Source organism: Barbus barbus (assembly GCF_936440315.1).
Source record: "Barbus barbus genome assembly, chromosome: 15".
NCBI classification, from domain to species: Eukaryota; Metazoa; Chordata; class Actinopteri; order Cypriniformes; family Cyprinidae; genus Barbus; species Barbus barbus.
In genome coordinates this window covers 16,432,716-16,448,534 of record NC_136743.1, presented here as the reverse complement: position 1 = coordinate 16,448,534, position 15,819 = coordinate 16,432,716, and the positions used below count along the sequence as shown (strand labels likewise).

The 15,819-nt window shown below is 38.0% G+C and overlaps 1 protein-coding gene across 1 annotated transcript in view; it reads left to right on the top strand.

Moving 5' to 3' along the window:
- Positions 1-339: 339 nt before the first annotated feature.
- The window catches only part of LOC306881471 (cadherin-7-like), a 63,657-nt gene continuing 48,177 nt past the window's right edge, over positions 340-15,819 (top strand). The window contains exons 1-2 of the mRNA XM_079435589.1: positions 340-514; positions 7,400-7,867. Coding sequence (XP_079291715.1) covers positions 7,625-7,867 — 243 coding nt within the window. The 5' untranslated portion in view covers positions 340-514; positions 7,400-7,624. The remainder of the gene's footprint in view (positions 515-7,399; positions 7,868-15,819) is intronic.

Genomic DNA, 15,819 nt, shown 5'->3' with positions numbered 1-15,819 from the left:
CTCGGTGGCCCCCCTAGAATCCTACAATCGCCGCGGCACCTTGGATACGCTGACTGACATCGGCACCTCCCCTCAGTGCAACGTTTCCCTGATGAGCGATGCTCCTGTAGCACACTAACAAAGACTTGTCCATTTTGTCAGCCACTTTCACTAGAGACAATAAGTTGCGCGTAACCACTGTTTTCCCAGAGTTTGTGGGGACTGAGGCTCCCGAGGCATGCTTCACGGATGGCCGACAGTGTTGTGGTCCCTTTGTGAGTCTCTCCACAGTGCTCTCCCCTGGCTGAGGTTCGCTGCAGCTGTGGCTTCTCAATAGGGCTTATTGTAGACGCGCGGAGTGTGAGCGAGCAGCGCAGTGATTGAGCGGAACGGAGGGAAAGACGCCTGTGCAGGGATGCTCCTGAATATGTTTCCTTCGCTCACTCGGGAAGAGCGCGTCTAGAGCGGATGCGACGTGACGAATCCTTCTGCATTTTCACAAGAACGTTCACAATTTATAAACACGAAGGAAAAGGTGAGTCTGATTTATGCAGTATTTGCTGAGGTGCAGTAGCCTACCGGACGGACTGAGTGTAGGCTGTTTGCGGTGCACGTTTACACATTAGGAAGCTACAAAATCATATTATATTTATATCTAAAAGTTGAGAAATGGCAATACTATTGTGAAATTATTTGTTATTATTTTTTATTTATTTCATTTTTTTTTTTAGAAATGATCTATTTAAAATAACGTACTTGCGTTAAGTATGGCAAACGATACAATGGAAAGAGAAATATGAAATGAAAGAAGAACAATAGCCTACAACTTAATATAACGTTAATAAATATATTCACGCGCTATGCACTTTCAGATATTGTCGAACAGTGTGGTCAGCATTAAGATTTTTAGCAGCCGCTCTGAAAGTTTTTCTCACTGCCTGTGATGTTTTAATATTCAGCGCTTTTCCCTCAGGAGCATCTGTGATGTTCAAAAGTTAAGGTCTGGCAGTCAGCATATTAATTGAGTCGCTGCGAAGTACGATTTCTCAGTCCTAAGAGCAATACTTGGGACCTTGCCAGGGACTCGCATTTGTGATGCAAATACTGTCGTCTGTAGTGTGACTGTGAAAGACTTTTTTAATGTGAAAATACCTCAGTGAGAGTTAGAGGTTTTTGTTTTTATTTTGTGTGTGTAGTGTTGTACCAAAACAAGTGCGGATATCACAAGAGGTGCAGATTTTCCTCACACCTCCGTATCGATATCAAATACCTCCCTGTCAGGACGCCACTGCAATGACAACAACAGCGCTGAGGCTCGTAGTAGAAACTTCGCTTGCAGTGTGAAGCCAGCGGCCGCTAGGTGGCGCTTTGAGTGAACTGTGAGGGCCATCTTGATGTGGCTTACATCCAAAAATTAATTGTGGTTTTGGGTTTGTGTTTTTTATTTGTGAGAGTGATTTTCAGTATTATTTGTAGAATATATTTAGTTGTTCTTGTGTTGTTGCCTAATTCTTACTATTCGTTATGACTTTACATCTGGCTGGAGCCTATTTGCACTTTAGTTTTTGCCCATGCATAATCAGGGCTGTAGTCAGGGAAGATCACCGAGAATGTTGTTCTGTAATATAGGGGTCCCAGTAAGATTTTATATGGTGTAGACTGTGGCTGTCTTGTTGGTTTTTGGGCCCCAAGGAAAGATATGAAAATAGGACCTACTGTTGTAAAAATAGTCATTTTAGATATGAGATTAATGTAGTTTTGCAAAGTCATGCTGTACACTAAAAAAAAAAAAAAAAAAAAAAAAAAACAATTAACACATTAAATTAAACATGCATTTTTGAAGTAGAAAAACTGAAACAGTATTTCTTGTAAAATATACTTCAGTAATCTTTGTTTTATTTACAACTTTAAAAAATATTCCGGATAAGAAGAACAATATGTGTACGTTGGAAATTTATAATCTGCAAATTTTTCAGGGACCACTTCTTGGGGTGGCCCACCCATAGACATTTTGCCCCATGCCTTTCGAATTTAAGTGACAGCTTTGTGCATTAACAAAGAACTTATTACAAAAATTTTATATGAACAGAGTTTTTTTTAGTGAAGCGTGTAATGAAACTCTGTAAGAAAATAGTCTTTTAATATATTATAAATGTAGTCTTTATTAGAATTTTTCATCTTGGATGCTCATAGGCAGTCATATTCAGCCCAGATCCTTGCGTAATCTTGTCGTAGTCACCCTCAAGAGTCTGCAGAGCGAAGGGCAGCCATAATAAGAAGGCCATATGCTACCAGTCCGCACTGTGCTGTGTTTGATGTCCAGATGCCAGGAGCCTTGCTTTGCTCTGTATTGGAGCATACTGTCCCTGGTGAGTGCCACAATCGCTCTTGCACCGTAGGGGGGCTATGACTAAAGAGTGTGCTGAGATGGGTTTTTGGAGCTGAATCGCTGGCTGTGGCTGTGGGCGCTTTCTCACAGGGCGGTCTGCGCTGAAGCCTCAGCTCCTCTCATCAGATGGCATGGGGGGCTAATGAGACTTCATCATCCTGTCCCAGACCATTTGGGCGATCTGTGCTGAACACAAAGTCCGGGGCCTCAGCCAAGCCCGACAGCGAGTAGATTTGGGCGGGGAAAAATGTTAGTGGGGTGCTGGAAAGAGAAGAGGAACAAATATTGTACACTGATAGCATGGCATATAGTTACCATGTAATGTATAGTAAATTGTTTATTTTGTTTTTTTTATACATTGTTTGATTACTCTAAAATAATTGCTGAAAAATCGAATGAAACCAAAAAGGGTTTGTGAAGGATCCCAATGCAAAACACACACAGATTTGAGCGTTTAATAGTCAAGTCACATTTTTATGTAGTGCCAATACAGATTGTTTCAAAGCAGCTTCACATTAATAAACAGGTCAATAACAGTGCTGATGTTGTAAAATTCATCAATTATTAAACAAATTACATTTTAGCTCTGAAGGAGCTCTACAGAACATGACAGAGTACATGTTCTGTTCTGTAGACAGTTAAAATTCTTAACTGATTTCAGAAGTAAAAACTCCATTCATGATTCATGATTCATTGAATCATAACCTTTGCAAACAGACCTTTGTGAGCTCCAAGGTTGTTAAAGCTGCATTCCATAACTTTCTTTTGGTTAAGAATGATCCAAAATCAATTATTGAGCAAGTACATAACCGATCAGTGTTCAAAGCTATCTCCTTACCTTAGCCCGATTCACAACGGTATGCTTGTAATAATGTTTTCTAATTTGAGTGGTTCGAGTCTTTCTTTCATTACGTCACATCTGTATACAGAAGAAGTCCTGGCTAGTAGGCTCTATGTGGACGTGTGTGTGTAGATGCTGCAGGTGGCGGATCATTTGCAGCCTCTTCTGGAATAATTACACTTTAATTTTAGAACAAGTTCTAAGGAACTAACCTTAAATTGTTTTTAAGGTTAAAATATTTTTTTTTTTCCCGATGACATTCAAATGATACGACAATTAGAGATTAGATTGTACAGAAATTGAAATCTATGGATGACCTTAATGCACACTAAATGCACACACGCATATGTTGCGCAATGTTGATGTTGTTAACAACAACGATTTAAAAAGTATAAAAGTAACAATACTTTGCACGATTTGACGTGATCTGACCTAACTTTGCGTTTTAATCACCATTGGTAGCACAATTTATTTATTTTAAACTTTTTTTTTCAGTTGGTCAGAACAAAACTGGCAGACATGTTACGTGTTCAGATAACATTTTCTGGGGAAACTTCTTATTTTGGACATACTGCAAAGACATAGTATCTGTAATTCCAAAGTACAGTGAATAACCACACTGGTGCATTGACTGACAGCCCACACATACACCTCAAAACATTCTATTCATCCGAGCTGAGAAGCTGTGCCGATGCGCAACCCACGTAAAGAAGATAATTCCACAAATAACTGCAATTGCAGGTTTCAAACAGAGGTGGCAACAATGCGGCAAAACTTACAGACTGCAGCTTTTAATCAATTGTATATGTTTTTGTGGAAACTATCTGTTTGAACTTCAACTTATTTTTTAAATAATCATGTCCAACAGCAAAATTCATGGCAAAAAATTACATTACCTATGATGCTATACTGAAAATTTCACCAATCAGAGAGTCGTTAAGGAAATAGTAGGGAACACCCACTCTTTCCACCCACAACTTTAAATACATTTTCTCCATTCTTTTTAATTTGAGTGTCCTTCGCAGTGCTTCATAGGATTGCAGTTTTTCCCTCAGGAAAGCTGTTAAGTACATAGCCTTGTACCATTGCATATTTTTAAATACTTTTTTGTGTCAAATAAAAGTCTGTAATGTGATTCACCTCATAGCTGGTTGGCATGGTTAACAGACTCTATGGGGAAAATACAAACAGAGGAAACACTGCTGAAAAGTGAGCAGGCAGTAATGTACTCTATAGTGCATTAGTTCATCAGTTATTAATCAAGTTAAATTTAGATTTAATCAACTCTACAGAAGGCAATAGTGTCATTTATACAGCTCAAGTCAGTTCAATGTTGATTCAATTCAGTTCACTAACTGTATCGATGTTGCAAAAGGATCTAACTGAAACTGTGACATGCTGCCCTTACATTATATTCTTAAACATCAGATGGTATTTATTTGTGTGTTATGTTGTAACTTCCTATATTTTTTCCTTATAGTCTAAGCAACCTAAGCAATTTGGGCACATTTGAGAAATGCTATGTCATGCAAACTTGTCCTGAGATATTGCTTCAGACTCATCACATAAAAAAAATCCCAGGGCTTGTTTCCTATGTCCTTGTTTGACGTGTTTTAATGCAAGTTTGATAAATGATCCATATCACCTTCCAGCTTTCTTTATTAGCTTGCGCTACGCTATAAGCATTCCAGACTCAACGCTATTTTTACTTTGCCATGGTGTCATGTAGCACTTCAATGAAACTATTCGAGGTCAGAGATAATTGAGACGTGTCGCAGATTATTTTGCCATAACTGTGATTTTCTTGATACCTGTCAGCCATTTTTGAAAACTTTTGTTGAATCTACTCAGTCAAACGCGTAGAGATCTAATCAGCCGCTAAGCACTTGTAATTCCCCTATAAAGTGAAGCTTACAATAGAGATTACAGGCTTTAGATGAGACTTTTCCCCACTGAGGGGTCCTGGCACTGTGGTCTTCTGAAGCAAAGCGCAAGACGTTCTGTTCTCCTCCAGCTGCGCTGGTGCTGTTGAGCTTGGAGGGGAGATACAAGGAGAGAATGGATTCCCTGAGGGATGCTTTGTGATTTACTCAGAGCCTTAGCTTCACGTATGCTGTTATTTAGCACAGCTGCATCTGTCATATAGCTTTAATGTCTCAGATGTGTTTAACACCTTTTATTTAAACCTTATATAACCATCAACACATTTTAATAATGCTAATGCTTTAACGCTTTAATATAGCAGTATTGTTTGAAGCCCCTCTGAACCTGAATGAAATTGTATTATAAATCTTATGCACATGCTGCGATAATTGTGAGGTTTTGAATTGCCATGGACTCTAAACCAAATATGGGAGTTGTTCTGCCTGTAAAGCGTAGGTCAGATCTCATCTTTTCTCGGACAACGAGGGATTTCCGTGGAGATTTCGACATCCTCTTCAACATCAAAATAAGCTGTTGGGGCGTGAATCCTGCTGCTCTGGGTTTGAACTGCTGGAAGGACAGATTTCTCCAGAGAACGTATATGTGCTCTATCCAAATCCCTTTTGAACTATTTTTTTCCAGACTTGTAAGTGTTTGACTTTAAAAGGATGTTAGAAACACCTAAAAGGCTCACTCTGACCGAGAAGCTCCAGGGACCCCTTAGGAGAAATTTGTGCCTGGAATTTTGTCACTTCAACTTAGAGTGCACACTTTTAAATTGTAGCTCTCCATTGGAATTTGGAGCATGAAGGTTTTTTTATACACTATAAAAATCTAGTGTCACTTACATAACACACTTTTATGGTATGGTGAGGCTTTGTTGTTCTTAGTAGCAGGTCTTAAGCTAGAGGTTGTAGGTTCAAACCCCAGATGGGGCCATTCACGAGCCACTGCCATTGTGCTCTTGAGCAAAGTGCTTAACTGTGTGAGTTTCAGACAGTACAAAAATACCATAAGTCACATTGGATTGGAAAGTAACTACTACTACTAAATAATAATTTAGTAGCATACTTGTGATATACTGTATGATGATGACAAGCTGTGGGCCAATGAAATTATGCTATTTTTTTTCGTCTGAATCTATTAATTCTTTTATTACAAAAACAAATACAATTACAAATTGCACAAATGCAGTTCATACGAACACACCTGAAACACAACACCACTTCTATGAATTTCCAAATATATACATATATGTGTGTGTGTGTGTGTGTGTGTGTGTGTGTATGTATGTTTAATACAGCTGCCCTCATAACATAATGAAGAAAAAGGCTCATTAAAACAGTGAGTTTAGTATTATTTCTTTAAAATTAAGAAAAATTCTTAAAAAATCTACTTATTAATATTTATTAATATTTTTTTATGACAAGGCATGGATAAGCTATCAAACAGGATGTTAATTTACTACTTTAGTTTTTTTTAAAGTCAACTTAATACAGTATATGTATAATATATTAAAATCTTTTATTTATTTATTATTATTATTTTTATTATTATTATTTTGGTATCCTGAAAATGATTTAGATGTGTAGACTCGCATTCAAGAAATACAGAATTTTTTTTATTGCATTTCTGATGCTTAACTTGAAGGTCAGACCACAACATTATTAGTAATTAAAACTCTTTTTTTCAAATGGTCTAAATATTTTTCAAAACCATATAAAACCAAAATGAATACAAAGTACATGCGTTTTAAACTGGGTTTCTTTGGAAACTTTTACTTGACATTGACCCATATGCTGTCTTGCATAAGCCAAGTATGATAATGGAGCTACTCTTTCCTTTGTTGGAACTTGAGATGGTACATATTTGCTTTATTTCACCAAACCATTGCACCAAACCATTTATTTCTACCCTTCTCCCTCTGTCTGTTTCCCCCTCCCTTCTCGCTTTCCTTCAGCCCTAAAGATTAATGTGCTCCACTTTCAGCAGCACTGTCAAATACCCATCCAAAGGAAAGAGCCGCATGTCCGTTTTGCTCACCTGTAGCGCTCTGCCTGCACCTGCATCTCAGACGGCAACCTCTGAAATGCCAAAAGTCATGTTGTCTTTAATCTGGGGTTCTAATGTGAAGTGGTATTATAAAAATGACAGTAAATCAAGCCTGCATCCGTGCTGACAGACTCTCTTTTTGTTTATTTCTTTGACTCTTTTCGCTCTCTCTGATTTTCTTCAACCTCTCCCCCTGATGTCTGTTCTCACCACAGGTTTGAAAGCTTCAGCTACAATCATCGTTCATTCCTGTGGTCTTTCCCATCAATCACCGGTCAGACGGTCTGCTCTATCACGCTACCCACGCCAGTGCTGAAGGTGGTGCGCAGTTTCCCAGGAGCCACCTCATAGCCTCAAGATCTTTGGTGCCTGTTCAATACGGAGGAGTGTATTTTTTCTTATTTCCTTCGGGTTTTTTTTACTTTCATCCTTTAATCCAAATGATGCACATAGGCTCTGCAGTGTGGACTGGACTGACTGTAATGACTATGTTGCTGTTAGCCCAGTGGGACGTGGGCTGCTTGGGGATGACTCTGAACTCTATCCCGCTCCGCCCGGCTTCCCTCAGGCCCTTCAGAACTAGTGTGGGTGCATCCCTTCAAAGACACAAGCGCAACTGGGTGTGGAACCAATTCTTCGTCCTGGAGGAGTACACGGGAGATGACCCTCTTTATGTTGGCAAGGTAAAGCGAAATTGCTCTGATATTTTATATGTATCAAGTGCACTGAGGTCATTTATTATGACAAATAGGGAAACACATAAAGGGAAACATATAAATGTAGGAATTATCAAAAGGCACCTTTTGATGATGTTTGTTGATATATATATCTCACCCAGACCAAATGACATGTACATTTTCTGTACTAAAACCTTGGCTTGCTGTGCTTGTTGTCATGATGTGGTTTTAGATCCTGCTTATGATCCTTTCACAAGTGGTCAGATGAGGCACACTGCAATTGATACTAAAACAACAAACCATTCAAAAGATTGTTTAATGTTTTTGAAAGAAGTCGCTTATGCTCACCAAGGCTGCAATTATTTGATACAAAAATACAGTAATATTGTTAAATATTATCATAATTTACAATCTATTTTCTATTTTATTATATTTTAAGATGTCATTTATTCCAGTGATGGCAAAGCTGAATTTTCAGCAGCCATTTCTCCAGTCTTCAGTGTCACATGATCCTTCAGAAATCGTTCTAATATGCTGATTTGCTGCTCAAAAGAATTTCTTATTATTATCAATCCTGAAAACAGTTATGCTGCCTAAATTTTTTGTGGGAACCACAAAGCTTTTTAAAAATTATTCTTTGATGAATAGAAATTCAAAAACATTTTTTTTAAATAGAAATATATATATATATATATATATATATTACAAATGTCAACATATGATCAACATAATGCATCCTTTGTCAATAAAAGCATGAATTTCTTTCAGAAAAAAACATACTATCCTTACACTTTTGAATGGTGGTGTCCATCTCATTTGACTACTTTTGGTCAGATATAGTGTGGTCACATTTCCGATCACCTCTGAATGTAGTTGAAGTTGCACAATCTTAAAATGTTTTCACTTGCATTTAGCGCTGTCCTGTTTCAAACAAATCACCTGAAATGAATCTTAATGCCAGGTGTAAACGGGGTCTTAGATCTCATCCAGTGCTTGCCTGTTAACTGAGCTGACATGTTTATTTAGATAATGTACTTGGGGCGCCTAGAAGCCACTAGAGACTTATTTCTCTGGAGTGTCTGGCAAATTCTTGTGCCTCAGCCGCACATGATTGCCATTTCTGTTAAACATATGATGCTGATTAAACATGACTAGCTTTTGTGCAAAGACTTGCCATACAGGGACCTTGCTAATAATTTTCACTTTAAAGAAGTCATATCATAAGGAATACAATTATCCTTGATCTTTTGATATATGTGCTACGAATATATGTGTACTCTAACAGAACTAAAACGCTTCTCTTCAGTCCATAAAAAACATTTATTGAATTTGGAAAAGTAGAAAAGCTGCAAAGGCGGCATGTTGAATGTATCGGCACATCAAAGTGAGTGAGAATACTTGCCATTAAAAATTGAAATATGATGTTATGAATATAAAGTTTAAACACTTTTGATTGTCACATTTACTGAACTGATGTTTTGAAATAGCAGCCAATTAGAAAGTGTTCCTTTTCATTAATGCCAAGTGAAATCACAACAAACCTCACATGCACATCCCTCATGTTTCTGTCATGATGAGGTTTAGTAATACTTTGTGAAAATGTGTCAATCAAGCTCTTAATGAAGTGCATGTGAAGAACAGATGCTCTGCTTGCATATTTCCTACATGTGAATATTTGAATCAGTAATATAACATTACTCTTAGGCTATTTTAAAAGCTTTGTCTGATGTCCATTTTCAGACACTTTAAATGAAAGCACTGGAGAATGGAGGTTGACGTATACTGTCCAATCAACCTGGGCTTTTAAAGTGTTTTAGCCATCAATTCTCCTCTCATTAATGCCAGCGTGTAGATGAACATGCGTAGCTTGATGATCGTGTGTTTAATGAAAATCACATGTAGCGTTTGATCAGACCTCTTTGATACAATGTGGATTTTATAGTCATCCTTTGAGCTACAGTAAATGAGCCACACAAAGAGGGGAAAAAAGTATTGTCACAATAGGAAGCATCATTTCTTTTATGTATTGGCTCCAGTCTGCTAGCAATGTGATTGCCTCATACGCAAAGGCTTGCAAGTAGTTAGCTCAATGCTAAACGCAAAGACAGCCAAACACTTTCCCATTTTAAAGATAATGAGCCAGAGACTCCAGCATGCCACCTGCTCTACTATCCTTGGCTTTTACAATGCGTTATATCTCAGCTACATCACACACACACACACACACACACACACACACACACACACACACACACACACACACACACCTCTCTACCATCACACACTCAAACCCTGACAGCCAGGTTGAACCTTATTAGATTTTGGCTCATCTCCAATTCACTCTTGCCGGAGGGATCCGGGCAAAAGAGAAGTGACTGAACACAAATGTTTCCCCCGGACTGAATGATGATCAGCGGAGTAATGTACAGTACAGGGTGGCCTATCTTCCTATTGGAAGCTGAGAAGCCACAAATGAAATCTCTCAAAGCTCTCAAATGTTTCTCCTGGAATTTAAAGAGATTTTTATTTCTCAGATTAATTTCAGAAAAAAAACAACTTAATTTTATAGCTCTAAACTCCTGTTATGTCACCATCTGACAGATTTGTGACTTCCTTTAATTCCCCTAATTCCTTTTATTTTCAGGAATTCTAGGAGAAACATCTGAGACAAAGTTCATTAGGCAGAACTGAGAACTCCATTAAGAGCAACATCTGAGCAATAACATTTTCCTCTTGGTTTCTCTTTTAAATTTCTTTATCTTTGGCGTCTCAAGTGCTGAAAGTATTCTGTATGAGGGTCATTGGCTGACTGCTTGTTCTCCTTTCTTGGCTTTTATGTAGACATCCATCCTTTGATCACCAGTGAGCATGAAATATGGCCTTATTCATCAGGATAAGGGTTGCATAATACAGACATAAAAGACATAAAAGAGTCCTCACAAATAACTTACCATGAGATCTTATAGACCATTTTCATATTCTATTACTTTTTATGCCTATGCCCCTTTTCATGGTATCAACAGCAAAACAATACATATATGAGTAGTGGTTGACCAAGATGGGTTTTTTTTTCATGACTGATGCTGATATCCAGGGGGCAGAGAAGTTGATATGTTGATTTATATTTAGATATTTTGTTAATACATATTTTATTAATTATAATTAAATTATGAGATGTATGCAAAGTTGAGCTAAAAAGCTGAATGAGCTCATATTTGACAGAATTTTGAACTACTTCAAGATAACGTAAATGGGCAAAAATATATCAAATCAATATTATTTTTGAAAATATACCCTACTAGACAAAATAATCAATTAGTTGCATCTCAAAAACTGCAAGGACTTGGCATTAAATCAACCAAAAGTGACAGTAAAGGAATTTCTAATATTACAAAAGATTTATATTTCAAATAAATGCTGTTCTTTTGTTCTTTTCTAGTCATCAAAGAATCCTGCAAAAAGTATCTCGGTTTCCATAAAAATGGTAAGCAGTACAGCTTTTTTCAACATTGATAATAATAAGAAAGGTTTCTTACCAAATTAGCATATCAGAATGATTTCTGAAGGATCATGTGACACTGAAGACTGGAGTAATGATGCTGAAAATTCAGTCTTGTCATCACAGGAATAAATAATTTATTTTAGACAGTAACATTTTGCACTTTTACTGGGTTTACTCTATTTTTTTATGAAATAAATGTAAATAAATGTCTTGTTGAGCATAACTGAACTTTCTTTTAAAAACATAAACATTTTACTGTCCTCAAACATTTGAACAGTATGGACACCAGTGCAATTACCACAATTACACGACTGAATAGCTGTCACATTCTTGAGGTTTTTGCTAGCCAAGGTCAAATTTAGAGGTAAGTAGAAGAGCAGGAGATGAAGTTTGGGATCCAAAGGTTTATCTTCAATACACAGTTTCATGCATATTGCAAAAACATATCATGAGAATGTTACACACATTAGGTAGATGTGCACACTGGTAGGAGTAAGTTGTGTGTGGATTATCCTGACCTTTTGAGACAGTTGGCTTAATCATACCCTAAACTTCTAACAACCTCATTTTTATGTTCATGCCGAAAGTTAAAAGTTAAAAAGAGAAGGTGTGCTCTCATATACATGAGACAAACATACTTTCCAGGCAGAAATTTGAGACTCCAGGCTGATTGAAGAAGGACTTTGATGCTTCCTGAGAGTAAAAGAGAAGAACCCTTTGAAGCAATTTTCACATCAACAATCTCATCATACACAATCTTGTCATTTACATCGTTTTTTTGGCTTCAGACTCTCTTTGCAGGAAACATAAGACACCTTTAATTTCCATCTCTAATCAACACTTGAAATAACAATTTCTGCACTTGGTTTTATGCTTTATCGATTGCTTTCACTTGCAATTCATGCTGGAAAACAAGATTTTTTTTTTTTTTACTCTGAACAAAGAGCAGAGAAGTGAACGGAGAGGCTTATTCTCAACAAAACATGCGGTTGAACATACCGAAGACCAATCTGCTCACCCGTTATTATCTGCAAAATTATACCAGAATGAATTTAATGAATATGTCTTTGCCATCTTGATATCGTACCATCAGCGACTGGGATTATTGCCCATGGTGACCTCTTTGCAGCCTGATGAATATGGATATGATAGGTCCAGCTTGAATAAAATGCTGAAACGAGAGGGATGTCAAAGAGAGCACGATGAATAATGCATATCTGTTCTCCGGGGTGAGTTCAGTAATATCAACAATTATTAGAAATGACCCCAGTGTCTCCACTGAAAGTACACATTCATTACAGTACTTCCATGCGAGTTCATTTCGGAATAAGCATAAACAAGTGTCCGATGTCGTTAATAGTTCCGTCGCACTAAGTTACCTGGACTTGTATCCCGCTACGCAATTAAAAATCTCACCTCTAGTTCGGAATCACAGGAATGCATCTCTGATTATCCACCATACTGTATCAAGGCCTCTCAGCTGTTTGCTGTCCTCCTATCGCCGCATTTGAGCTTCATAAGATGTGCAGGGCCCGTCGGTTTGAATCCCTCAGCTGGGCGTTGAATGTCCGATCAGATTCTGCCTATATTCACTGAGTGCGCCAGAGAAAAAGTTTTGAATTCAGCCTTAATTGCGGGGGATCCTTTGATGGTGCAGTCTGTGTAATAGCACAAGGGGGGGAGCATTCCCAGGCCGACTTCCGTCGCATCCCATTTGCATTTCCTTTTTCCTAGCCTGCCAAAAACAACTCGTAGCTCACCTTCTAAATGTGCACTTAATGAGAAGCAGACCAGGAGTGCCGTTGTAACCCCGCGGCGAGGATGAGAGATCCACACTTCTCTCCCCTTCTGGCCACCGGGAAGCTTTTCGTCAGCCAGGCCGAGCAGATTAAACGCGCCCTCCATCACGCAGACCCTCCCACCACATCAATGATTTGCGCAAACTGAATTAAACAAAATGAAACAGAAGAGAAAGAGCTCTTTTCATGTTGCGGATCAACAAGCGTTCCCCAAATCCTCTTTGGTGTGATTTCTAACATATGCTGGGTAATTAAATGCAGCGCTGGAGAAGATGGGATGCTTTTCATCTGCTTCCAGTCCGTACTGGTCCATGCCATGGCCATTTGTCATCAGTGCAGATGAAAGTCATTGGGTTGGCAGTCATGGCCCTGGCTCCGGTGCCAACTTTGCGAGTGCGTGTGCGCGCATATATGCTCGCTGAGTGCGGGTTTGCACCTGAACGCCCACAAATGGAGATGGTGAAGAAAGTGAATCGTGTCTTTTCAGATAATTAAGGCTGAGGGCATTGAGGGTGTCTAGTCACAGAGGTGCTTTTTAATAGAATCCGGCTGAGTCTTTCTCTTATGGAGAGTGATATGAGCTGACACCACTGAATCTAATGACAGGGAATAAGGAATCCTCCACAATAAGGCCGAGATGTGGCTCACACTTCCTCAGCGAAGAGCAGCTCGGCAACACAATAAAATACCATTTGCATTTATATAGCACTCTGCAGGTGTTGATTCAGGTGAAATATTACAACAGGGGGAAAAAATCCCATATCACAAGAGATGAAAGGCACTGGCAAATAGATCCAGTATGTAAAAAGCTATCAAGTACAAATGACTGCCTTTCCTCACAGATTCAGTCGTTTGCCTTTATTATAGAGCGGATTTTAGCCCGGCTCTTGATTACCCGGGGTGGTAAGATGGTTTTAAAAGCAAAGGAAAATGACATTGGAAAGCAGTACATCACTTGAGCCTGGAAAAGGGAAGACAATGGGCGTCCCGGCTCTGTCGTTGGCCGTTAGAAGTCACAAACAAAAAGCATTGACGTACGAACGGCTCCAGAATGCCAAGCTGGGTTTCTTTCACCTTTAAACGGTGAGCCAAGGGTATCTCTAAGGCAATTGTCGTTTTAATGAGACCGCGCGGGTCTATGCTTATGTGCTTACACAGCGATTAATGACAGCTGACAAACTTGTAACATGCCTCCCCTTCAGTCCTTAATGCTAGAGGTTTGTGTTAAGAGCTTTTGGTGTGAACACGAATCAAAGTTTGGTTTAGTTGGTTGGTGTGAATGCTCTTTTCTTAATCTAAATTCGTCCCAATAATTTTTTGATTATTGATTGATGCAGACTATCATTTGCACCTGATTTTGTAGGGTAGGGGTAGAGACAAAAACAAATTATGCTCACAATGTTAATATTTTATTTCAAACATAAGTGCAGATGCTATTAATATTGCATTAGTCAAAAATACACATTTGACAGTGAAACACTTAAGGTTTTTAATTTGGAGTGCAGATAAGGTAAATTTAATTATATATTGTAGAATAATACACAGTGGGTAAAATAAGTATTAAACACGTCACCATTTTTCTCAGTAAATATATTTCTAAAGGTGCTGTTGACTTGAAATTTTCACCAGATGTCCATAACAACCTGAGTAATCCATGTATACAGAGTAAACAAAGCAAATAAGTTCAGAAATTAAGTTGTGTAATAAAATGGAATGACACAGGGAAAAAAATATTGAACACATGAAGAAAGGGAGGTGCAAAAAGGCATGGAAAGCCAACACACCAGCTGAAATATATCAGTATTTAGAAAGCAATCCTGCCCCTCGTCAGTGGAAATTAATATTAGCTGGTTCAGTCCCAACACCTACAGTACCAGGATGGTGAAGATGAAACAAGGGAAACATTTCAGCAAGACAATGATCCCAAACACAGCCAAGGGAACTCCCAATTGGTTTCAGAGAAAGAAAATAAATTTGTTAAAATGGCCCAGCCAATCACCTGACTTGAATCCAATAGAAAATAAGAACTAAAGATCAGAGTTCATAGAAGAGACCTACACGACCTTCAAGATTTGAAGACTCTGTGGACGAAAGAGCCAAAATCACACCTGAGCAATGCATGCGACTGGTTTCTCCATACAGGAGGCGTCTTGAAGCTGTCATTACCAACAAGGGCTTTTGTACAAAGTATTAAATCAATTTCAGTAGTTCAATCCTTTTTTCTCTGTGTCATTCCATTTTATTACACATAACTTAATTTCTGAACTTGTTTATTTTGTTTTATTTGTATGTATGGATTCCTTTGGTTGTTACCGACATCTGGTGAAAATATAATATCAACAGCTCTTTTAGAAACATATTTACTGGGAAAAATGGTGACGTGTTCAATACTTATTTTACCCGCTGTATATAGCAACAGTAACATCCGTAAGAAATGTAAAAAACAAAAAACAAACAAAAAACCTATTTAATAACTAAATACTGCAATTATATTCCCTTACTTCTGTTATATATTTAATACAATATACAAGACTGTCTCAATAATATAACAACATTAATTATGAATATGCCAATTTTTTTTCCAAAATACCATGGTTATAGTTAGTGTTAAGTAGACAAATATTGGTGATTTATGTATTGAACAACCTTCCAATTTG